The sequence below is a fragment of the Lutjanus erythropterus genome, chromosome 6 (genome assembly GCF_056507025.1).
Source record: "Lutjanus erythropterus isolate fLutEry1 chromosome 6, fLutEry1.hap2, whole genome shotgun sequence".
NCBI classification, from domain to species: domain Eukaryota; kingdom Metazoa; phylum Chordata; class Actinopteri; order Lutjaniformes; family Lutjanidae; genus Lutjanus; species Lutjanus erythropterus.
In genome coordinates, this window is record NC_139322.1 from 7,383,097 (window position 1) to 7,409,409 (window position 26,313).

The 26,313-nt window shown below is 39.2% G+C and overlaps 3 protein-coding genes across 3 annotated transcripts; all 3 read right to left on the reverse strand.

Annotated features, from left to right (window-relative positions):
- Window positions 1-22: 22 nt before the first annotated feature.
- Window positions 23-1,248, reverse strand: LOC146324780 (P2Y purinoceptor 1-like). The gene has a single exon (XM_084720389.1). It carries the CDS (start codon window positions 1,184-1,186, stop codon window positions 185-187), a length of 1,002 nt encoding a protein of 333 aa, XP_084576515.1. The 5' UTR covers window positions 1,187-1,248; the 3' UTR covers window positions 23-184.
- A 3,968-nt stretch (window positions 1,249-5,216) lies between these two features.
- Window positions 5,217-7,322, reverse strand: LOC146324781 (P2Y purinoceptor 1-like). The gene has a single exon (XM_084719939.1). The coding sequence runs from the start codon at window positions 7,270-7,272 to the stop codon at window positions 6,310-6,312; it is 963 nt and encodes a 320-aa protein (XP_084576065.1). The 5' UTR covers window positions 7,273-7,322; the 3' UTR covers window positions 5,217-6,309.
- A 3,190-nt stretch (window positions 7,323-10,512) lies between these two features.
- ccn5 (cellular communication network factor 5) lies at window positions 10,513-20,178 on the reverse strand. Its single transcript, XM_084720391.1, has 5 exons — window positions 19,955-20,178; window positions 16,811-17,027; window positions 14,735-14,983; window positions 12,060-12,304; window positions 10,513-10,831 (listed from the first exon to the last, which is right to left on the reverse strand). Exons 1-5 carry the CDS (start codon window positions 20,015-20,017, stop codon window positions 10,544-10,546), a joined length of 1,062 nt encoding a protein of 353 aa, XP_084576517.1. The 5' UTR covers window positions 20,018-20,178; the 3' UTR covers window positions 10,513-10,543.
- Window positions 20,179-26,313: the final 6,135 nt, after the last annotated feature.

The window sequence follows — 26,313 nt, forward strand, 5'->3', positions numbered from 1 at the left end:
ACATCGCACCAAAAAGTCACAATTTCTTTGACAACTGTTTTATTTGTTTTAATATGAGTTTTTTGAGTGTGTTAACAGTAACATGAAGACCATACTGATGTAAACCTTGCCCCAGTACAATAAATGTGTTAAAGGGATAGATGATGCAATACAATCGTTCAGTTTAATCCTCATATCAAACAATTTACACAAGACTTTGACTGGTGGTGAGCGACAGCGGTGTGACGGCTTGATGATGTGACGCGGTGAACGACAGCCGTGTGACGGCTCGACGAGCTCGCTGAAGCAGTCGTCCGAACTGAGCTGCAATATTTTCATTTCCATGGAGGTAAACCAGAGGATTCAGAGCGCTGTTCAGACACACAAGGCCACGGCTGATCTGTTTACCGATGTAGATTCCATTAAACCATCCCTGACACATGTTCTGTTTGCGCAGAACTCTTGTCAAAAGGTTTAGGTTCTTGAATACATGATAAGGGATGTAACAAACAGAGAAGAGAAGAATTAAGATGAACAACAACTTCAAACTTCTCTGTTTCAGTACCTTGTCGATGGTATTTGTGCGGCAGAGAACGACAATCACATGTCCATAGCAGCCCAGTGTGATGAGGAACGGGACACAAAATCCAGTTAGTGTCCATCCAAAGCTGTATTTCAGGTAATCCTCAACATAGTCTGTGCTGGTGGTATCATGGCATCTTTCAGTCTTGTTTCTATCTGTTTTTGTGTAAAACATGTCTGGAAGACTTTGAACACTCACCAACAGCCAAACCATGACTGAGATAATCACAGAGTGGGTGACAGTTATTCTTCCCTTCACTCTCAGTGGATGAACAATGGCCAGGTATCTGTACACACTGATACAAGTCAGGAACCCGATGCTGCCGTACAGATTCAGGTTGAAGAAGAATCTTGTTATCTTGCAGAAAGTAGCTCCAAAGATCCATTTTCTTCCCATAAAGTAGTAAACCACCAAAAATGGGAGTGTGAGCAGGTACAAAATATCAGTAAGTCCAAGGTTGAGCACAAAGACGTTGACGTCGCCCAGTTTCTTCCAGCTGTGCAGCAGAGACTTCAGTCCCCATCCATTAGCTGCCAGACCAATGATGAATACTAAGATGTAGACAGGAGGCAGGAATCTGCCTGTAAAGTCAAAGCTGATACGAGGACAGGCGGTTTGATTCATCGTCTTTCTGGTCTGTCTTCAGCAGTTCGTACAATTTGTTCTCTCTGTGACTGTACGCTGAGAGAAACACTAAATTTCAGCACGCATGGTGCAGATATGACTTCCTGTTTTCAGTCCCTGCCTTCATATTTGATACCACACCTGCCAGCATTCAGGAAATCATATCAGATGGATGTTTTTAAAGACGAAAGCAGAATGTGAAAGTGACTCTATGCTGAGGCCAAGAAACGGTTTATACAACAATTACAGGTTTCTTCGCACTTCCACACGAGTAGTGGTTTTAGTAGTAGTTTTCTGACTCCTGACACTGACAGTCCCTGATGAGAAATGGAAACTGAATAAAATTTAGCTCACACCATAATCAGGCAGCAAGGAAAAAATGCCACCAAATAAAAAAGTTCCATGCTGAGTGTTTGGTGTGGTCTTGGTGGAAAACCTGCTTACAGGGACACCACAACAGCTGAAGAGCAGCAGTACACACACCGAGATACAGCACGCACTGCGCTGCCCAGTAATCAGGACAGCAGTGAATATTGAAGCCAGCTGGTGATAATTAAGTGGCTGAGGTGGAGAGAGGCCACATGTAGGTGACCTTTTATTAACAAGTGGTTTTATATTTCTTAAAAGGTTATTTCGTCTGGTTGGGTTTTGAAACCATAACCTTTACCACATCCTGCAGTAACTCATTTCTCTGCTGTAGCTGCTCAACAGTGAGCTGATAGTATTCGTCATTAATATTACAAGGACTGTTTGATATAATCGTCTTGAAATATGTAATTGTAATAAAATCTTCTCAGATTTATGTCATTTCCACTATTTTTCCTTGAAGGTAGAATCAGTAGGATTTGCCCGAGCTATTTGTAAACACACCATAAAGATAAGTTGATTTATGAATCTCATGCCCAGGATGTAAAATTATGATGTTTTGGGTTGGTGAAGCGTCCCGAGCACAGCAAAATGAAAACAGGTATGAACAGGAAGAATTAGCTTGCAGCTAAAATGAGTTTATACAGTTGAGGACAAAATTATTAGTCCCCCCTATGAAATTTAAAGTTTTTCTCAAAATGTTCCCAAGAAGCAGGAATTTTCAACATAGCATTTCTAAACATACTAGTTTTCTTTAGAAAGCATACATTATTTCTATTTGCACACAATAACATAATTATTTCAGAAAAAAATTGTTTACCAGGGTCAATATTATTAGCCCCCTTAATAAGTGACCTTTTTATTGAGCTGTAGCACAAACCACTGTTGTGCAATGATGTGTGACTTTGTAAAGCTCAAAGCTTGTAAAATCAAGTTAAAACTGAGGGTTGTCTTCTAATTTACACACAGTATAAAAACTTCAGTAAGGGTTTGAGCTGTCACTTGCGAAAGCATCATGCCAAAAGCAAAAGAAATCAGTTTAGACTTGAGAAAAAGAATAGGTGATGCTCACAAAGCAGGAGGATATACAACGTTATCACAGCGCTTCCAAGTGTCAAGAACTGTAGTGAGACGTATCATCAAGAAATTCAAAGAGAGCCAAGCAGTACAGAACAAACCTGGCAGAGGTAGGAAGCCAAGGATTTCAAAGACTCTGGAAAGAAAACTAGTGAGAGATGTGTCTTAAGACCCCAGAACAACTGTCAAGACACTACTGAGTGACTTAGCCAAGTCGGGAATTGTAGTCTCAAGAAGATTATCACTAGAGCCCTGCACAGTGAGGTTGCAGAAAAGCTCAACTTCTGCAGAAAAGACACCTTCAGGCCAGACTGAAGTATGCTAAGGACAAAATGGAGAAAGATTATGCATACTGAAAGCGTGTCATTTGGTCAGATGAGACCAAACTAGAGCTTTTTGGCCATAGAGACGTCGCTTATGTTTGGAGACATAAGGGAGAGGCGTATAACCCAAGGAACACCGTCCCCACAGTGAAACACGGTGGCGGGAGTATTATGCTGTGGGGATGGTTCAGTGGGTCTGGAACTGGGAATCTCGCTAAAGTGGAAGGACTCATGAAGAAAGAAGGATATGTGAAGATTTTGAAAGAAAACCTCAAGCAGTCAGCAGCAAAACTGGGCCTGGGTCGTCGCTTTGTCTACCAACACAACAGCGACCCAAAACATATGTCGCTCCTGGTGAAGAACTACCTCCAGAAGAACAAAGTGAACATTGCTGACCAGCCTGCAGAAAGCCCAGGCTTGAATCCTGTTGAAAATCTGTGGGGTAAACTGAAGACCAAAGTCCATGCCAGAAGACCATCAAATCTGGAGGAGCTCTAGAGATTCGCCAAAGAAGAATTGGCTGGGATTCCTCAGGAGACGCGTCTGAGACTTGTTGAAAACTACAACAAACGACTGCAGGCTGTTATCCAGCAAAAATGATACACAACTGACTATTTGACCTTGGTAGTTTTTGGTTTTTGTGAAATAATTTTGTTTCTGTGTGCAAAGTAAAATAACGTAAGCATCCAAACTTTTTTAAAAAATGAAATTTTCATTGGGGGGCTAATAATTTCGTCCTCATCTGTAGCTAACTGGTACAGTGAAGGAGCTGTGCACTGTCCCTGTCAAATAAACAAATTATTTTTTTTTTAAAAAAAGGGCAGAGTCTCTGCAGATACAGACACCATCACACACTTCTAGTGTCACAAATGATGTTTGAAAGGGATTTTGTTTATGTTAGTCTATACTTTATTTTTATTTTAAGGAACATTTTCCATATTATGCCTTTAATGGTCCAACCTTTCTTTCACTAAGTGACCTGACAACTTGTGACATATTTATGCATATTTCATTTCAGTGCAAAACAATAACCACACAGAACAAGTGATAAACAGTCGGCCCAGGATTGATCGAAATAGTGAACGCAATAGCTGCAGCAAATCTGTATAAAACAAGTGACAATGCGTGAAATTTGAGTACATTATGTCCTGTGAAAACTGATCACAGATACGTTTTCTTGATATTTGTATAAACTTTTTATATAGTTCTTTGTGTGTTTTATTTCATTTTTAGCAGCAGTACATACTAAAGAGGCATCTGTGTTTGCAGATTCTGTGTTTTCTTCTTCCTGATGCTTGGCCATTGTTCTGTTCTCTGTAGTTGTTCTAACTGTGTATTTTTCTAATGCAGGATGAGGCTGTTTAGCAGACAGTGAAAGCTCTGTGAATATACCTTTATATGTGTTTATATGCTAAATAAAAATCTAAACCCTGCAGTCTCAAACTGTGCTGCTGGTGTTACACAAGCTCCCTGTAATGGTACTTACAGGAATGTCAAATATTTTTTGAAAATGAAATAAATTCACTTAAAAACATGCGTAGCCATCATCATGAACACACGTATACCTAATCTACAAAAATAAATTGTAGACACTTAAAATGAATGTTTCAAAAACACTGAAATTGTGGCTCTTAACTGGAACTGTTACAAAGAAAACTGCAGATCAGGAGGAGAGTATTTTGAGCAGCCGTGTTGAAAATGAAGTGAAGGTCAGTAAACCGAGCACGAGTTCTACTTATGAAGCTAAACCTGCTACATCAAACAGTGCAAAACAATAAGAACATATGACCTGAGTTACCTGGAAACTGAAATGACTGAGTCCTGCGTCCAGCTGTAGCTGCAGGGTCAGTCTTGTATTTTAACCTCAGAGGCTAATATTTTCTGAAGTGGTAAAACAACACTGATCTAAACCACAATTTCATTTAGTTTTCCTCACAGAAATTAATAAAATCCTGACTCTTTTTTAAAGATTTGGCTACCTATAGGGGGTTGGAACCCCCTGGTTGCAACCAGTGTTATACACGGTACTTAACAACTTAACAAAAAAAGCTTAAATACTTCTCTTATTAATGTCTTTGAATTAAATTTCAGGTTCATGCTTCTTGTCATTCAGGAAGCAGATGTTATGCAGTGACCAGGAAGAGTATCAGGGTCAGGCATAAGAAAAAGATCTTATTTTTGTTTTGCATTTTGAGGAAAAATTCAACTTTATTTTAACTTCATTTCAACTTTTACATATTGCAAAATAAAAGAAAAAAAACTTCTTTATTTATTTTTTTTATCCCCTGTCTAATACTGAATCTAAATAAGTGTATTATGTTTGTGTGTTCAGATTTGACTGAGTTTTGAAGCAAAGTGCAGGGGTGAAATTGGATGAATTACCATGACATTTGGTACAGACAATCATGTTTCTCAGACAATAATCTCTGATGGCCCCGTGAATTTTTCTTCAGAGCCACCATGAACTTGCATTTTGTGGTTTTAAGAAAAAAACACCTATGACATGAATTGCCATTAATTTTGTGCAGACATTCATGTTCTCCTCATGGCGAGATGTAGTAACTCAGAGATCCTTGACTTTTCCTCTAGCGCCATCATCTGGTTTCAATGTGACCAAAACTTTGGTTTAAACAAGACAACCTACATTTCAAAAAATTTGAGGTCACCACTAAACTTCACTTCAAAGAGTGTTCTTCTGGTCTGTTGATGCTGTGATAAAGCTGCTGCCTTCAGCCTCAGCAGTAAAGAGGCACAGTGTGTGTTGAAGTGCAGAATTATAAAGGAAATGTTAACAAAAACACTCCATTACAAGTAATACTGCTTCATTTTTCATATGACATTTTAACAGTTCATCAGCAAGAGGAAGACACGAACTGTACAATGATTATTGATGAATGATGAAGTGAAACATCAGAAAAAGGAATGTAAAAAGGCACAGTATGTACAAAATGAAGATATAAGACTGTGAACAGTATAATATGAAAAAATATAAATCAAAAACACTAAAATCATTAAGAGTAAAAATACAGGACATATGTAAAATATTCAAACCTTTTTCAAGAAATGTCATCTGACAACAAACACACAAACACAAAGTGTACAAGTTTAAAGTTGCACTGCTCACACTGCATGACCCAAAATAAACACTTTAGGATCAATGGGTAACTTTACAGCCAACAATTTTTATATTATTTGTGAAATCTGGTACCAAAAAGTCACAATCTCTTTGCAATCCTGCATGCAGATTTTCAGAACTGTTTCATTCTAATGTGAGCTTTTTTTAATATGCAACATGAAGACCATGTTGATGAAAACCTCGACGCAGTACAGTAAAATTTCAAACTCATATCAGACAATTCATGCAGCACCTTCACTGGTGGTCAACGACAGCCGTGTGACGGCTCGACGAGCTCGCTGAAGCAGTCGTCCGAGCTGAGCTGCAATATCTTCGTTTCCGTGGAGGTAAACCAGAGGATTCAGAGCGCTGTTCAGACACACAAGGCCACGACTGATCTGCTTACCGATGTAGATTTGATTAAACCATTCATGACACACCCTCTTTTCAGTCAGAACTCTCGACCAGAGGCTGAGGTTCTTGAATACGTGATAAGGGATGTAACAAACAGAGAAGAGAAGAATTAAGATGAACAACAACTTCAAGCTTTTCTGTTTCTGTGCCTTGTCAAAGGTATTTGTGCGGCAGAGAACGACAATCACATGTCCATAGCAGCCCAGTGTGATGAGGAACGGGACACAAAACCCAGTTAGTGTCCATCCAAAGCTGTATTTCAGGTAATCCTCAACATAGTCTCTGCTGGTGGTATCGTAGCATTTTTCAGTTTCGTTTCCACGTGTTTTGGTGTAAAACATATCTGGAAGAATTTGAACACTCACCAACAGCCAAACCATGACTGAGATAGTCACAGAGTGGGTGACAGTTATTCTTCCCTTCACTCTCAGTGGATGAACAATGGCCAGGTATCTGTACACACTGATACAAGTCAGGAACCCGATGCTGCCGTACAGATTCAGGTTGAAGCAGAATCTTGTTATCTTGCAGAAAGTAGCTCCAAAGATCCATTTGCTCTCCATAAAGTGGTAAACCACCAAAAATGGGAGTGTGAGCAGGTACAAAATATCTGTAAGTCCGAGGTTGAGAACAAACACGGTGATGTGGCCCAGTTTCTTCCAGTTGTGCTGCAGAGACTTCAGTCCCCATCCATTAGCTGCCAGACCAATGATGAATACTAAGATGTAGACAGGAGGCAGGAATCTGCCTGTAAAGGCAAAGCTGATACGAGGACAGGAGGTGTTATTCATCGTCTTTCTGGTCTGTCTTCAGCAGTTTGTGCAATTTGTTCTCCCTGTGATTGTTGTGGTCTTCTTTATAAACTGAATTTCAGCACGTGTGGTTTAGAGACGACTTCCTGCTTAAGTCCGTGTATCAGTTCAAGTGTCTGCGCCTGCCAGTATTCAGGAAATTACTTCAGTTAAATTTATTTTAATTTGAAAGAATAAAATGAAAGTTAATCTATGCTATAAACCCAAGAAAAAGATTAAACTATAAATTTACAGGTTTTCACGCATCGAAACACAAGTAGATTTTCTGACTCCTCTGATGCTGAAAGGTAACTGAATAAAATGCTGCTCCAGTTCAGCATCAGGTCACCTTTAGTAACCAAAGATACTGTTTTGTTGTCGAGTTTATGAACTGTGTTTACCACATCCTGCAGCAACACGCTTCTCTGCTGTAGCTGTTCAACAGTGAGATGCCAGTATTCTTTAATAATTTTTCAGGGACAGTTTGATATGATTCTGTTATATATATGTCTTTATAATAAAATCATCTTTGATTTGTGTGTCAGCTGTTTGTTTTACAGCAGTGGTTCCCAACTTTTTCCTTAAGGAACCCCCTTTCTATCACTGAGTGAACTGATGACCCCGGACGGTGACATATTTTCCAGATATACTTTATGGATATTTCATATTATATTCAATGCATAAAAATAACAGAACAGAACAAATGATAAGTTGTACAGTGAACTCAAATAGTGAACAGCTGCAGGAAATGAGTGCAAAACAAGCAATTTTGAAGAATTTTAAGCAGATTATTATCTTATATTATTATCTTGAATATTGCATCAGAGATGAGTTTTAAGGAACTTTTTATCAGTTCTCTATGAAAGGGAGAAGACAACCTACATTTTAAAGAGCTTGCTTCGTCCTTGACTATTAGAAAGAGTCTTTGAGCTCACTGCTAATCTTCAATTCAAAGTGTGTTCTGCTGCTGTGATGATGCTGCTGTTTTCAGCCTCATAAGTAAATTATTTTGTCCACTAGATGTCAGGATGTCTGAAAAACTGAAACTGACACCCCCTCTAGAGGCACAGTGCATACTGAAGTGCAGAACTGCAAAGAAAATAACAACAAAAACAATCCATTACAAGTAATACTGGTCATTAATTTGGCTTCATTTTTAATATGAAATACAAATTATTTCTGTGGTGCTGCATATTTCTTTGTGCAAAAAAAGCTTTAACAGCTCATCTGCAAGAGTAAAACGTGTACTGTTCCATGATTATTGATGATGATTGAAGAATGATGAAGTGAAACATCAGAAAAAAGTTACATAAAAAGCCACATTATCTACAAAATAATGACATAAATCTGTGAACACTATAATAATATGAAAAAATATCATTTAGAGTAAAAATACAAGACATATGTAAAATATTCAACTTTTTTTTTTTACAATACATAAGAGACATCTGCCAAGAAATATTTACAACAAAACAGAAACAGAAGAAATAAGTGCAATGTCACCTGACTACAAACACAAACTGTACAAGTTAAAAGTTGCATTGCTCACGTCGGAAAACAACATCTGTCAACACAAAGGTTGGGGTCATTCTGCGGCATAAATTTCCATCAAACAGACATATTTCTAGAGCCCTTTTCACACAGAACCATATTACCTGGAGACCTCTGGTAACATGAAGGAATCGAGGAGGTCGTCTGTGATCTTAATGCCCAGCAAATCTGCCATGTCCTTTATTTGCAGTGGTGGAAAGAGTGCTGAAAATCTCTACTCAAGTACGAGTACTGCTACATTACTGAAAACTACAACAAAAACAACTACAAGTAAAACTGCAGGTGTAAACGTGCAAAGTATTCCTTTCAAAAACTATTCAGAGTATTAGTTACTCCTTAACCACTGATATCAATAACAGGCTTTAAATCCAAAGGGGGTTTTTGTTTCTCTGAGTCCAAGTAAAGACCAAAAAATAAAGCTAAATTACACCAATTTGAGTCGTTTAATTCATTACTTCCACCCTTGGTAGAAGAGGTCATGTGATAATATTTAGTATTTGTTAAAAAAAAAAAATGTTTTCAAGATTTATTTTGTTTTCCTGCTCCCCTTTTCTGCCTCCTTCCTGGTTGAGAATAATGGATGTTGCACTGACAGTTAATTATTATTATAAGTTTCAGGGCCACATATAAGGGGAAAAATGAGAGGAAGAAGATTTTAGTTTTTATTTTGAAAGCTGAAATGTCGAGAATTTTCTTTTATTTATCAGGTATTATAAGTTTGTCTTTATTCTCAACATTTTGACTTTATTCTTGACATTCGGATGTCTAGAAATGCAAAAATCTTTTTTTCTTTAATGTGGCCCTAATATTCTGCCATAACACAGAGCTTTAGCATCAGTATTATCATATTTGGGAGATAAAGTCTGGCACAAAAAACACACGTGCAGGGATAATCTCTAAATCTAAATCTTGGGATCACTTCTGATCCCAGCCTAAATTTGCAGCTCCATACATCCCACCAAGGAACACTGCAAGAATCAACTCTGATTTTATCGCCTTGTGCCCGTAGGCTACCGCAGAATCTTGTTCACCAGCCTCAGCAAATTTTATCTATCTTGACTGAAAATATACGAGGACTAAATTACATGACGCCAGTTTAAATTTCTCTCTATTGGCTCCCTGTCATTTTGAGGATTTACTTTTAAATTTCACTTTTAACATAAAAAGCCTGACATGAGCAGACATTTCTATACTTAAAGGAGTTGTTGTGCCCTCTGACCTCTCAGAGGAAAAGAAGACAAATCAGTGCACATGTTTCTTAATAAAATAAAATATATATTTTCTTAATTATCTGTGTAGGTTTTACATTTATTTCCCCTTGTTTTATATGTATTGTGTTTTCTGGCTCGTTGATCTCCCACTTTCTCTCCCTGTGAAACACTTAACACTTAACTTCTGTGTTACAAGTGCTAGATTAAGTTTTCTCACTTACTTTCTCTGGATTTTCCAAATAATTTTGGTCAAAAACACCAGTATACTGATTTCCCAACGGGCAGGAGTATAAAGGAGCTGTAAATAAGTGCAGATTGATATTGTACATATGTAAAGATCAATGTTCATCCCAACACAGTCACAGTTTTTATCTACAATTATCATTTTTTCTTTACAGATCCATTGATCAGATGATGTCTGTGTGGATCCACATGGTCATTCATAAAGTTTCTCTTTATGAGAAAAGTGTCCAGCTCCTGAATCAGTCATTTAAGTCTCTCTGAGTTGATCAGGGCCTTAAGCCCCACAGAGCGGGGTTAGTGTAAGGTGCGTAGGGGCAGTTGTTGTGACAAACACACGAGTGGATTATCATCACAGGTCGCTGTATCAGCCTGCCGCTGGGGCACTGGAAGGTCACCTCGGCGGTGGTGGTTTGATATGGCGTGCAGCAGCGGGAGTCGGTGCACTGCCCGCAGTACCGCAGCTTGTAAGCGCGAGTGCTGTAGCAGCCCTGGTGAACGAGCCGGATGGGGCCCGGTGACGTGTAGCTGGCCTTGCACCGCCCCTGCTGTCCCCACTGAGGGAAGAGCACAAACACATACACACAGAGGTAATTCAGATGAGAACATCCCAGCAAGCATTGCAATGATTTGGTCACACACAAGTCAAGAAAGTTGTCAGACATCTGGATTGTATAATTAAGTGGAGCAAAAGTTTCACAGACTCACAGGTGGATAAACATATAAATTATAAAAAATAGACAACGTTAGAGTTCCCTAAACATGAAGCCCCATCGCCCCCTGGTGGCTGGCTGCAGTATAGGTCATAAACCCTGCTTCCCCATTAGAAATAAATGGGACATGGGCCAAACTAAAACATCAAAGTACACGTCAAATAAACTTTTCCCAGAGATGGTTTCTGTCATTTTAGGTAGTCCTTATCACACTGATGCTTGTTCATTTTTCTAATCAGTTTGTTTTTGATTAGTTATTTGATTATATAATAACAGGGTTTTGTGCCATGACTAAACGCTGAGCTCTGCTCAGGTTTGAGTCAGTCGGCTGTATGGGCGAGACTCAAAGGCATGACTCCAGCGCTGGTCACTACTGCACAGACTGACTCCAAATGACATCACCAGCACATGATGGCAGCATTCCTGGATATTTTGGCTTCAGTTTTGTACAGTGGGGGGAAGTGAAGATGAGTAAGTGCAATAAAGAAGAGGAAGATCGGCATTTCGAGTAAAGGCACGACAGCCGACCTTGATGTGAGGCAGCATTACCCTGTCGAAATTTGTGCGCTATGCAAGTGAGTACAAAGTGTACTACATGACGGTGTACTAATGGCAGTATTTGAACTGAGACACAGCAGTAGATTAGCTAACAGGTTAGCTAGCATTTTGCTAACCTTAGCTAGCCGATGTAACTAGCTAGCTAATGATTGGTGTCGATTGGCTAGCTAGATAGCTAGCATTTTGCTAGAGAGCAAAACACTGGCTAACTAGCTAGCTAATGATTGGTATAGATGAGAGCAAAAAGGGGCGGGACTTAAGAAGGGTCAGTTGCTCAGGTTTTAGATATTTGTTTCAGAGAAATTCTGTTCCCATTTATTGTATTGACCATGAAGGTTGTAGACATAATCTTCTCCAAACTCAGCACATGAAACTAAAACTATTTTTGTGATTTTGGGTGAACTGACCTTTTAAAGCCTTTAAAGGAACATGATGGGAACTATGAGGAGACAGAACCTGACAGCATCCAGGAAGACATACAGTAGAAACAAAGAGACAAGTGATCAGAGCTCACCAGGGGTTTCCTCGGAGGAGGCTGAACTGTAAGGCAAGGCCTCACTTTACAAAGTCGAGTTTCCATTTGCAGCTTGCAGGCGGGGTTCTGGTTAGAAACCCGCGTGGAGACCCCGGCCCCGCAGCTCTGGGAACAGGCGCTCCACTGGGTGCTCTTCTCTATACAGGCGGGGGTGGGAGGTGGGATGAGTTTGTTTAGAGGATGAGTCCTCGGGAGAGCCGGCCACAACCTGGTGGGTCTCATGGCTACAGAAACCAAATAAAACAATGACTGGAGTAAGAAGCAAAATCAAATCCACAATTCATGTTGCAGCAATAGCAGGTTTTAGCCTCACAGTTTGAGAACATCTGCACTAAACTAAACTAAAATAAAAACTAGACAAAAACTTCAGTCACCTAGATGCCACCTGAACTCATTCACCTCAGTGACTCACTTCCAGGGACTTTAACATCTCATCTGATTGTTTTATGCTCACAAAAATGTTGAATTCAAATGTCATCCAATGTTTTGGACTTCTGCGAGTACAACAATCCGAAGCAAAATTTCCCTTCTCCCAAAACTAACATGTATATGTCATAACAATCAGCTGATCTTCAAGAATGACATCGCAGGTTTTATGTTTAAGAACAAAATGTTCCTTTGCTGTTCTCATCAAGTTGTTGTTTTCAGACTGGCTTCATTTCCTTCACACCCACTCTCTCACACGCTTTCCTTTTAATGGGGTAATATTCTCTACATGGCTTCATAATTGTTACACAGCTGCTGTTATGAAACTAGGAAACTTTGTGACTGTGAGAAAAAAAAATATGTTTTGACTTTTCCAGAGAAATGTGGGTTATATCTGGACTTTGTGAGTTTTCCTTTGGCCAGACACACCCCAGTTTAGGGCAAAAATGCTCCAGTAAAAACTTCCAGACATGACCACCAGTGACAAGCCTCATACAAATGAAGGAAAGATGATGCTGCCATATGGACTGATCATCAATGACTAACACTTGTAGCTGAGATGTCCAGTAATACTGTACGTAAAGATTCTCTCCGATACTGGAAAATATGTGTAAATATCCAGCTCTGACGTCGGGAAAGAATTTACAGGAAGAGTTTAACATTTTGGGAAAAGCTTATGTGCTCTCTTGCAGAGAGTTTGGTGAGAAGGTCGATACCACTTTTGTGTCTGTTCACTAAACAGACAATATGTCATTTCTGCCACTGGAGATCTCTGTCATCAAAACAATAACAAAAGACATAGTTTGATGATGCGAAGTGCAGTGGGATCATGTGTGTTGGTGCCAAAAAAAAAAATCTATCATGACTCAGGCAGAAATTATGTTCACAGACAAAGTAATGGACCAGAGTTTTATTCACATTAGTCACGTTTGCTGACTTCCTTCCTCACTCTCTGCTTTATCATGTTTAACCAGAAGTTACAACAACAAGCAACCCAAGTAAACGCACTCTGGGTTTACCAATAAATGTAAGTAAACAACTCAACTCAAATATATAACATAGGTCTGACCATTTTAGACATTTTAATTAATGTTTATAGCCTTTGTAAATATGAAGATACAGCCAGGAGATGGTTAGCTTAGCATTAGTGAAATATAGAAATGCTAGTAGGTGAATTTTGTTACCTTTGGACAGAATCAGTCTAGCTTTTTCTCGTTGATTCCAGGATTTATAATAAACTAAGCTAATCTGCTGCTGGCTGTAGCTTCATATTTTCCAAGCAGACACCAGAGTAGTATCAATCATCTCGTCTAACATGTGGTAAGAAAGCAAATAAGTGTAGTGGAGTTTAAAATTTCCTTGTTTTGTGTGTTCAGGATGTTTCTGGGCATCAACCTTTGGGCAGTGGGTGTGTAGCCTCCAGCCAATAAACCCTTTTACAGTTTATAAATGATGAGCAAGCTGCATGTGTAGTTTGGCAACAGAGGTAACTTTTGCTGACCAGTGGATTCATGGACATATCGTGCACACAACAACCAGACATGATGGCGATTCTCGTGCTGGTAAAACATTTAATTCAACATTTGCAGCTTGATAACTTGTCTGGATGACTCAGGGAGACCGCTGCTTCTGTTGCTGAAATGATCATAAGCATGACTCCGAGAGGAAAATACAAAAGTGACGGCAGCGCTGGAAAGAACTGAAAAAAAATGCCAAGTGGACAAAAGCTCATTCCAAACCAGTTTCAGCTGCTGGCAAGTGCTACCAAATGATTGGAGATCTTGCCACCTATCGATCATCTGAGGATTCCTAAATGTAAAATTGTTGCTTGAAGTAGTGAGTACGGCTGGTGACAGATCTCTGCACCTTACATTTTTTTCAAGGACAATCCTTTCTGAAACCTTCCTCAGTGGTAGACACACAACTTTGGCATATCGCCACCCAAAATATGACAGACCGCCCCAGAGACTGTGGATTGGTTTTAGCAAGAAAAGGAGTGAGACTGTCCTCAGTCCATACTGAGCGAAGCATTAAGTCTGGCCTGTTCTCTGTTGGACAGGTTAACCGGTTAACTGGGTTAGTTAGCTTTAAAGTACACTTCCTGTGTCATTGAGCTAGGGAGGAAGGCCAACTTTGACTGACAAGTTTTACTCATTCTGACTTTAAATAAAATCAGTCAATCAAACAGTCAACCCTTGTGACTCATCCATCCACCTGTGGGATTTTACCTGTGATTGCATCCTGAATGACTGTGTTCTCCAGGTTCTCACACACCCATTCCTTGCAGCACTTCCCTGGCAGTCGGATGAACTGTGGGTTGGGACAATCCGGAGTGGGATGACGACCGGTCAGAGGACAAGCCGGCACACAGACCACACCTCCACCTCTGCAGTGGCAGTAAGAGTCACAGGAAGGCTGAAACGACTGGCCCTCCTGGTAAGTGATGCCGTTGACTTCACAGCCCAGATTCTCCCGACCTGCGAGGAACACACAGTACAGACATCGCTTTAACATTCCTAGCAGCTCGGGTTGATGTGGGAAACTTAATCAGGAAGTGAGAGGATTGGGTTAGGTGAGCACAGCAGAAGGAAATGAAAGAGAGCGGTGAGGACACAGGAGCTGCTGTCCCTGCCAATGGTTATGTAGTTTTATGGGAAACCAGGCCTCTCTACTGAGAAAGTGAGGACTCTGTATTTCAATCCAAGAGTGTTGTCTCTGCAATCTATCATGCTCAAAGGGCAGTCATTAGACGAAATGTGTCAACAACAGTCCTGGAAATAGAAATTCAAACGTTCTGGAAGTCCGTCCCGCTCTGCTGAGCAGACTGTAAACATGAGCTGTCTGTTTGTACCACTGAGGCTGTGTGTACTCCACTCTGTCTTACCCACACAGACGTGGGCCTGGTTGTGTGCTTGTTAGAGGACCTTTTGACTTTAAAAATACCTTTATTAAACAATTGAGGAAATAAACCAAGCAAACTCACGCGAGTATTTATTTTTCTGACAACTTTTAACTTTTACTCCCTACATTTTAATACAAATGTCTGTACTTTCTACTCCTTACATTTCAAAAAAAGACTCATTACTTTAGTTTTAATGCATTTGAAAGGAAATTATTGATTATTTTAATCTAGCAATATTGTTGCACCGCCTTCCCTAAATCAGGACTGATTTAAGCCTAAATGAAACAATAATAATACATAGAAAAGACAATTCCTTGGTGTAACCATAAGTGCCTATCAAACAAGACAGATGTAGCAAGATGAAAATTACATAACAAGACAGAAAAGTTGTAACAAGATGAAAAAGTTGTAATAAGACAATAAAACAACACAAAAAGAAGACGTCAGGGAAAAAACAACATAAGACAACAAAAAGTAACAAGACGAAAAACAACGTAACAAGACAAAAAAGATGTAACAAGATGAAAAAGACGTAACAAAACGAAAAAGACGTAACAAGATGAAAAAGACGTAACAAAACGAAAAAGAAGTCACGAGATGAAAAAGACGTAACGAGATGAAAAAGGTGTAACAAAATGAAAAAGATGAAACAAGACTAAAAACAACATAAGATGAAAAAGATGTAACAAGACAAAAAAGATATAATAAGACTAAAAACAACATAACAAGAGGAAAAAGGTGTAACAAAATGAAAAATAAGTAACAAGATGAAAAACAACATAAAAGATACAACAGGACAAAAGAGACATAAAAAGACTAAAAAGATATAACAAGACAAAAAACTAAGTAAAACAGAAGGCAAAGAAGATGAGAGCAAGATGAAAAAGAACATAAAAGACAGCTGCTGTTTACTTTTATACTTTGAGTACTTTTCAGAGTCTGTACTTTTTCACTTTTATTTGAGCAGACCTCTTTTTTTGCTTAAGTGTCTGTAGTTGAACTTGAGTAAAGAATGTGTGTACTTTTGCCACCTCTGACCATGACTCTACAGCCCCCAGCTAACCTCGGACATTCAGTAAATAAATGTCCCAGTGATTCCTGCGGAGAACACAACAGACAAAACCGCCCCCTGGCTAGGATCCAGCTGCACTATGTGTCTGCTGCCTTTCAGGGATTTATTTTGGCCAAAAACCCCAGTTCACCTTGACAGTTTCACCTCCACTGAGGACTTTAGATGACACACTTTAACACAACGCTTGCTGACTTTTTCTCCCAAACCTCAAACTTTCCAGACGTTCTAGTTGAAAAAGTTGAAAGCTTGTCTGCTTCTTCCTGCAGCAGGAGCAACAGTCAGAGAGGGAAAACTGTAATATCCTCCATCATCATTAGATGAAACACTCACTGACACACTCCCCAGGCCCTCCAGGAAAGCTGGCGCTGTAGTCGCACTGCAGTCCTCTCTGGCTGTCGCAGGGAAACATCTCAGTGCAGGGTTCCCCCTGCTGCCGGGCGCACACCTGGCAGCACCGGCAGCCATCCAGCACCAGCGGGACTCCTGTGGGGCACTGGGGGGCAGGACTGGGGCAGAGGCAGGGCCTGTCACACAGCTGGCACAACACCTGCAGGGACAACACACAGGTCAGACTGGATGACAGAGCAAAGACTATCATTGTTAATATCTCCTGCAGAGGTCTTCAAAAACACATTCTTTACTCAAGTAGAAGTACAGATGCTAGTGTAAAAAAAAGACTAAAAAAAAAGTAGAAATACAGATTCAACTTCTTTACGCAAGTAAAAAATGAAAAAGTACAAGTGCTACATTGTCTTTTATGTCAGTTTTCAAGTTATTTACATCCTTTTTGTCTTCTTATGTCTTTTACGTTGTTTTTTTGTCTTATTACATCTTTTTTGTTGTTATGTAATTTTCATCACGCTTGATATGCATTGATGGATACACCAAGAAACTGTTCTTTCTATGAGTTAAGGTCCCATCCATTTAGAGTGAAATTGATTTTAATGTTGGGAAGGCAGTGCAAAATGACGGACAATAAAAAAAATCAATAATTCCCCTCAAATGCAAAGTAACGAGTCTGTTTTGAAAATGGAAGGAGTAGAAAGTGCATATATATGTGTTCAAAAACAGGGAGTAAAGTAAATAGCAAAATGACTACTCAAGTAATGTACAGATACCTGAAAATTTTGCTGAAGTACAGTAAGAAAAGTATTTGTACTTAGTTACTTCCCACCTCTGAACCACTGTAAGTTAAAGCTGCATCGATTAGTCAATTAATTGAGTCATTGTTTTAAAGAAAAAGTTCTTTGATTTCAGCTTCTTAAATGTGAATATTTTCTGGTTTCTTTGGAAACACTGATGAACATTTTTCACTATTTTATGACATTTTATGGACCAAACAACCAATCAGTTATTTGAAAAAATGATCGGCAGATTAGTCAGTAAATAATTACAGCTGTAATCTAAATTACCATCATTGTGACTATTTTTTGCATAAGAAGTAAAGACAATAATTTCCTCAGAAACTGCAAGCTGGTTTCCAATACTGTCGAGCCAAACCACTGTCTTCAATTACATGTATCTGGTGAAGCCAAAAACACAGACGAGGCCTGGACAAACCCAGTCTGATTTAACCAGAGCAGACTTTACTGCATTATGACACTGTACAGAAACACAGTCCACAACTTGATATTCACCCACTGGCCAACAAGTCTAATTTAATAGCTCTGTAAGAATATTACACAATATGTCTTTACTGTTTAATCAGCAAGATTATAACACTGATAATGTGGATAATGTGTCGTTGAATATGCAGAGAATCTGGTGTCATCAGACTTATGTCAACATGAGTCTGTCTAAATTAAAAGGTTAGTTCAGGTTATCTGATGTAGGGTTGTATGAGATACTTATGATACTCAGTGTACTAAACATCATCAGTATATCAAGCTAACCAATGTACTGCTGTGGACAGGGTCAACAAAACAAAAGGTATTTAGCTACTTATAAAAGATCCACCTAAAAAAAAAAAAAAAACAATAACAGTTTCAGTGTACAGTATAGTTAGAATACTTTCACGACTCTTCTTTGCCATCAGACAGTATTTTCTGATGGGAAATGGCTATTATGTAACACAAATAAACTTTTCTCCAAACCAACCAAAATCAATAGGAAAAATCACTAATTTTACCTAACAGAATGTTGTTGGTCCTCCGCTGACTCCATCTGGTAGTTTGTGTTATTGTGTGACTTCTGTTAATCTGAACTATCCTTTTAAAACACTGAAGTCACAAAATAACACAAATAGATCAAAAGATCAACAAAGTGGGAGACCAGCAATTCTCATGTTCTGCAAGGTAAAATGACTGATTTTGCCTATAAAGTTTGGTTGGTTTGGCTTATACAACAGTGGTTTCCCATTATAAAAGTCTGACAAGCACAACATCATAAACTGACACAAACAAGCGATGACAAAGTCTCCACTGTAAGTTTATCCACTGTTTATAACTGTCAATTCTGAAAACAAAATCCCACTGCTCTGAAAATACACACTCTAGAGTTGGAGTTCAGAGACTGCCTACCAGACAAAAATCTACTGCTTATTAAATATTTTCTACAACTTATAAACAGACATTTACTCATTCAGCAAACATTCAGCATTAATTTGAACTCTAATAAATAACATCAGGCGCAGAATAGAAATTCCAACATAACAACAACATAATCCATTAATGTCTGGTGACATATCATGGTAATGTTTATGTTTAAGATTATTTACATGATATTATCATATGTGCATTCTTTAAATGTCAAAGTTAACATCAATACTGGTATACTTCAACAGTCCCAGTGGATAAATGACTGAGTTGGCAAATAATAGAACAGCTTGAACAGTCTGGTAAGTTCAGAAAATTATATGACTTTACTGTAAAACAGTCTTTAAAAACAGGAAAATACAATACTGTGCCATAAGTGAGGGATAATGTACAGTGACCAGGTCATTATTGTGAGTCTTGAATCAGCTGAAGGGGTTTATTTCACAATAATGATCTGGTCACTGTACATTATCCAGCTTTTTGCATGGTTACTTACTGAAAAATCAATATTTAAACACAAATGATTTTGGTGTTTAAAAAAAGATTTTATTGCTCCTTCAGAGACTATGGCTAGAATTGCAACCATAGCAACAGTCTGTTCTTCATAGCAACGGTCTGCTGTACAGGAATAACAGACCTTAGAATGCTGTAATTGACCAATCAGAGGTCATGTAATAACCATATACTGCCCAATTCTACTCTATTTTAAATCAAGATAGGTAAGATGTTCCATAAAATAACATAAAATGAATAAAACAATCATAATATAATGTACAAATGATCAGACTGAAGAAAAAAAACGCCCAAAAATCTTAATCAATCAAGTAACAATAAAATAAGCCAAGAAATCTTCACAGTTTGAACTTTCACACTCTCTCACAAACCACAGAATCATCTCATTCACAACAGACCGCTGTAAATAAGCAGGATCAGGCCTCACCTGTGTAGCCACACACAGCAGCACAGCCAAAGCTCTCACACAGTCACACAGCAGTCGGTCCATGAGGGCTGGTGTTGCTGATGGAGCTCGAGTCAGTCTCACTCTAACCTGCGTGACGGTGTGGTGCGACCGGTGCAGCTGTTTGCTAACTGCTCATTCTTCCTCCTGCTGACATTTATAAAGTCTGGACTCTGATGTCACAGGCTGACTACCGTGTAAACAGCCAGTGGACCAGCATCAGAAATGTTTCACATTCCTCCTCCCTGCTGCCCATTTCCACTTCCAGACACACACACACACACACACACACACACACACACACACACCTCCACCCCCGAGTCTTTCCCCTCTTTTTCCTCTCCTCCCTCTCTTTCCAGTCTTGTGGCGTTCTAAGTTTACACAGCTTAACACGAGCTGAGGGGAGAAAAATACATTAGCACAGTTGTCTACAAGTCAAACAACCGTCAGGCCTTCTGTGGTGATGAGATTTTATCTCGCCGGTGTTTTTACAGGCTGCTGCTTCCCTGCTCGGTCAGTTACATATAGCAGCTGATCTTTTGAAAGGACGGATATAGAGCAGATTAATTTTTCCTCCCGAAGCCTAAAATACTTCTGGATGTGTAACTTCAGCCAGACTCAAAAGAGATTAAATCCATCTCTTCCCTCTGGTTTCCATAGTGCAGGGCAGCACATCTGAGGTCAACACGAACTTGAGTCATTGTGATCTCTAACTCCTCAGAGGCCACAAGTCTTACGTTAGACAGAACAGGGATGAGCTGCTTCATTACTAAATTACTGCAACAGTTAGTTCAGTATAAACGGTATGTTGAACGCCATGTCAGAATCAAAACAGAAGTTATCTCACATACTGTCTTCATAAAGCAAGTTGAGAAGCATTTTTTCCCAAAACTGTCCCACTTAGTCCCGCCCTATCGTGCTGTATTTGCCTATTACTACTGAGCTGTGACTGGCTCGTTCTTGTTGCCTCGACAACGTGTCTGTGTGACTGCCAGAGAGCCTTTCTGGGGTTGTGACAGGGTATATTTTAAACATAAATCATGATTTTGTTTTGAATACCTAAGTAGTTTTTGTTCCTAAATCTTCCCAAGTATGTTTACTGCTTGGACCCGCCCAAGTAGTTCTGTTTTCTGAACAAAAACAAGTAGTTTTGTTTCTTAAACCTAGCCAAATAGTTTTGTTTTCTAAATGTAAACAAGTAGTTCTGTTTTCTAAACTTAACAAAATAGTCCATTTTCTAAACCTAAGAAAGTAGTTCTGTTCTGTAGACCTAACAAAGTTCTGTTTTCTAAACCTAAATAAAGTAGTTTGGTTTCCTAAACCTAAACAAGCAGCTCTGTTTTCTAAGCCTAACAAAGTAGTTTTGTTGCCTAAATGTAACCAAACTGTGACTGAAAAATAATGAGTCAGCTGAGTCTAACAAAAAGACATTTTAAACGTGACATTTAAATTCACATGGGACACAAAGACCAGTCTTCTAGGAGAAGTGAAAGTTTTGTCCATCCATCTACCACAACAGCGCTGCTAAATTTAACTCTCCCAAGCGCCAGTCCACACTCAAGCTCACAGCCAATCAGGGCACGGTAGCAGCAGCCAATCACAGCACAGTAGGGCAGACAGTGATGGGGAAAAAAATACCATGGTTTAGGATGTAGTCCTTGTATTATTATTATTTACAAAATCTCAACAATTCCCACTGAGAGCGAGCACTGAGGCGACAGTGGTGAGGAAAAACATCCTTTTAAGAGGCAGAACTTAGAGCAGAACCAGACTCCAGGGTGGGGGACCATCCGCCACGACTGGTTGTAAACAGGCATCTTCTTTAACCCACACAGCATGTGTGTTGTGTGTCTGTGGCTGTCCCAGACTGAGAGTCTACAGCCACGCTAACAGCTCCATGAGGGCTGTGCATGTGCTTTGAGCTAAATTAATGCTACCATGATCACAACGTAGGGTGACCAGACATCCCCCGTTTTCTGTGCACAGGCTACCAAAATCCAGGACTGTCCCCCAAAATATCCACTCCTTATTAGAGAAGACTGGATAGGAAGACAAGTGAAGAAGATAGAGGAGGGAAGGCAAAGGTATGATTACAGTGTCTGCCAGCTTATTCTTCCAAACAATGGTAACCAAAGTATTGTATCGTCTACCGAATTGTTTATTAATAAAGATTAGACAGGAAGGAGAATACACTGGTAGTGTGAACTATGATTTTATGGCTCAGTTTGCAAAGGGTGCCTAAGTCACCCCTTCTGGTGGACATCCATGGGACTGAACTTCAGGAAAAAATATGAACTGTACTCAATGGCAAGAGGCAATTTTTTTATCCTGTTTGAAGTCTGGCACAAATTACACGTATGTTGTTTGTCAAATTAAAACATAAATTTAGTCAAGCAAGTTGTCGTTGGACTGTTGAAGCATCAGACTGTGATGATATATAATTAGAAAGATGTCACACCCAGAGGTTGTGTAAGTGACGTCATGATTTTCTCTAAAAGCTAACATTAGCCACTGAAGCTACAATGCCTGAGTGTTTTTGTGTCGAAATCTAGTTGTACAGTCTCTTCCTGCCTCATAAAAGGGGGCAGCAGGATTGATGCTGGTGACGTATATCAGGGAGACGAGACCTGTAGTTCAGAACTACAACAAACCTACCACAAACTGAGACTTCTTCTTCTTGACTTGTAAAATGACAAACAACATATGTGTAATTTGTGGCACAGTTCAAACAGAATCAAAAAATAATTTGTCTCTTGCTATGGACTACTGTTCATATTTTTTACAACTTTAGGTCCCATGGGGCACACTGGAGGGGGCGGGACTTAGGCACTTTTTTATTTCACAGATAACCTGCACAGGGTAGGACGTTTAAATGATAAATTGTTCACTGAACTGGAAATATCCCCAGTTTTCATTTCAGAAATCTGGTCACTTTACTGTGTTAGCATGCTAACATCAGCTAATTAGCACTTAACACAAAGTACAGCTGATGCTTTAGAGGGATTTAGACCAAAATACTGGAAGAATTTTGACCTGATGATCAGGCAGTCCATCCAGTAGTTGCTAAGATATTTCCCTCAGAACCACAAATGTCAACCTCAATGTGGCGCTTTAGGAAAAGTCATGGGTTAATCGATAATCTGGGAACCACAAATGTCTGTGCCAACTTTTCTTCAATCCATTTAGTACATGAGGAGATGTTTCACTGGATAAATTAAATTTATCACCTGCTAGTGACTAAAAACTGGATTAAAATGTGTCTGACGTGACTCAGGCAGAAATTAGCCTCACTCCCTGACTTGTCCGATGTATCCTGTGTTTTCAGTGAATTATGACAACCAGAAGAAATGCACTGTTACCCTGAAAAAAATTACAGATTTCTCTGTATTTGAACATTGTTGGAAACATTTGGGATAAGATATTTTAATGCAGAAATGTCACATATTATAGTTTCAAAGGACCAGTGTGTAGGATTCAGTGGCATCTAGTGGTGAGGTTGTAGACTGCAAGTGAAAAACTGTGGTTTGTCCGTTCTTGTCTACTGTAGAAACATGGTGGTTCAACATGGCAGCTTCCATGGAGGAAGTCTCATTCTAGATATTTTGACCTGCTTTTGCCACTAGAAAAGAGTCAGACTCACCAAAGTTTTTAGGTTTCATCCTCTATGGACCGTGAATGTCTGTAGCACATTTCATGGCAGATCATCCAATGCTTGTTCAAATATTTCAGTCTAGGCCAAAGAGGTCGACCGGCTGAGCCACTGACATTGGCACCCGTGGAGCAGCTAGTGCGGCTAAAACATATGAAATTAGAAAGTTTTTTTTTTTTTTTTTTTGTATGGCACGGCTGCATACTGTACATTCACATGTTAGAAGGATGCCATCATAGCTCCAACATGCCTGAATCTAACCACTTCAGCAAAAAGATTGCAGTCACTGAAACAGAAAGTAAGCCATTCATGGTTGAGGGATTCAGTGAAAAGTAACACCAGATTCCCGAATTTCAACATCAGACATTTGTTACACAGCTGGGTGGGCAGCACAGACATCCCGCGATGAGTTATAAATAGAAGGAGACAGACAGAAAGATAGAGAAGAGGAAAGAATGTGTGTCCGGGTAGGTGGGCTCCAGGTGGCCAGTCAGTGTAGAAGTACGGCAGGGCCTCAAATTCAGCTTCCTCTGAAAATGATGCTTTCCTGGCCACGGCTGCACATGTTTTCCATGCTCTCCAAGAATGACACAGGCTGAATGGATCGCACTGTAGCAGGCAGGAGCTCCACTTTAACAAGGAAGAAGATCTCAAACTATCGTATATAACGAATGCAGCTCACTGGAATCTTACATAGCCCTTAAATGGACAAACACGGAAATATAATAACATAATAACACAAAAAATAAAAGTAGATTTACATCATGGTCAGTGTATTTGTCTGTGCACACTGCCATTTTGGATTTTGGCAGAAAATGATTAGCATCTTTTTGAATGTTGGTATGACATGAGTACTGGTGGGAAGAGTACTGAGCATCTGTACTCAAGTACAAGTACTGTTAGATAAAAAAATCAAAATAATACTCAGTTACAAGTAAAAGTACTGGTGTACTTCAGTAAAAGTACAAAGTATTTGTCACAAAAACTCAGACTACTGTCACAGTCACCTCTCCGAACAAGGGTTGCAAAGTTTGTGCGTTTTCCTGAACCAAAATGTAAACAATTGATTCATCATTAATAATCTATAAGATACAAAACACGTTTTTTTCCCCCTCATTTTCAACAAATAGCTCCATCAAACAACACAGTGTCAAATGAGGTGCAAATACCAGCATGTGTATTGATTAAATATCCACGAATACATTTTTAATTGGTTAAATTCTTGAATGATTAATGATTAACACCCTTACTCCAAATGTGTGCTGCCGCAGAGTTTTATTTTGTTTGTCATCCACATGTCCTGGTTTTCATTGGGCCGTTTGTGATCAGATCACCGGATTGGCTACTAAAATGCAGATCAGAGGTTTGGATGCTAATTCAAATTGTACTCAGCACTCAATTATGATTTTAAAAGTGACTAAGTAGATTGCATCTTGTAATGCATACTTAAGTACAAGTAAAAGTACAGACTTGAAAATCTACTCATCGGAGTACCCCAACAAATTACTTAATTACAGTAATTTGAGTATTTGTAATTAGTTACTTTCACCCTTGCAGATGACTGTATCCCACAGGATACAGAGACCATTTAAGGGGCTAATATTTTGTCTGAAAAGGCCTTTATGTGCTTAAACGAGATCATCAGTGATGATACATTGTATGAATAGACTGTTAGTCGAGCTTCATTATGTTTGATCCATGAACAACTACTTTGTGAAAAGGATTTAGCCAAGTCATAACATCAACAACTGTAGCCAGTATCAGTCATGGTGGACTCATAAAGTATCTGCCAATTCAAACCAAGATTTTTCCAGAGCACACAGATGTTGGAGAGCTCCCAGACGGTAAAGCATCACTCTCACTGACAGTGGACACTTTTGAAGAACCGCTCGAATCCTGCACAATGACCCTCATTCAGTTTGGGTGAAAATTGTTTTGGTATGTGATGGTATGTAGGAAAAGCCCGCTGGATTCCTTGTTGATTCATGAATGCAAAAACTCCACGGCAAAGTAAGGAAAATATTATTTGTCCTGTAAGCGTTAGAAAAGAATGTCGTGATCCAAGAGCCGAAAAGAAGGGAAAAATCACTCCACCAAATCTGTCACTGCAGAAAAAAATGTCTAACACATGTTAAGAAAAGTGGTCCAAAAACCCAAAAATACCTCAGAGTAGAAACAGCACAGAATACAAAAACTGTTGTAATGATCCTCAGAGTTGAAACTGCAGCAGTTATGCAGTGCTTAAATTATATTTACAGATGTCAAACCTATTATCTTAATATTCAATTTGTAAAGATACTTTCACAGTTAAAGCAGACAGTAATAGGAACAGATTAGAGTCTTTCACGTCATGGACAATTTCTGTCAGTCTTTCGACTCTTTTCCACACTGAAATATCTCAACAACCATTTGATGGATTGCCATGAAATTTTCTACAGGTATTCATAGTTCGCAGATGATGCATCCTGCTGCCTTTGGTGATCGCCCGACTTTTCCTTTAACACCACCATGAGGTTCACATTTTTCTTTTTTAGTGAAGTGTCTCGACAACTACTGATTGCCGAGGAATTTGGCAGAAACATTCATGTTCAACTCGGGATGAACTGTAATAACTTCAGTGATTCCTTGACTTTTCCTCCGGGGCCATCATCAGGTCAAAATTCTTCAAATACTTTGATCTAAATTCTTCTAA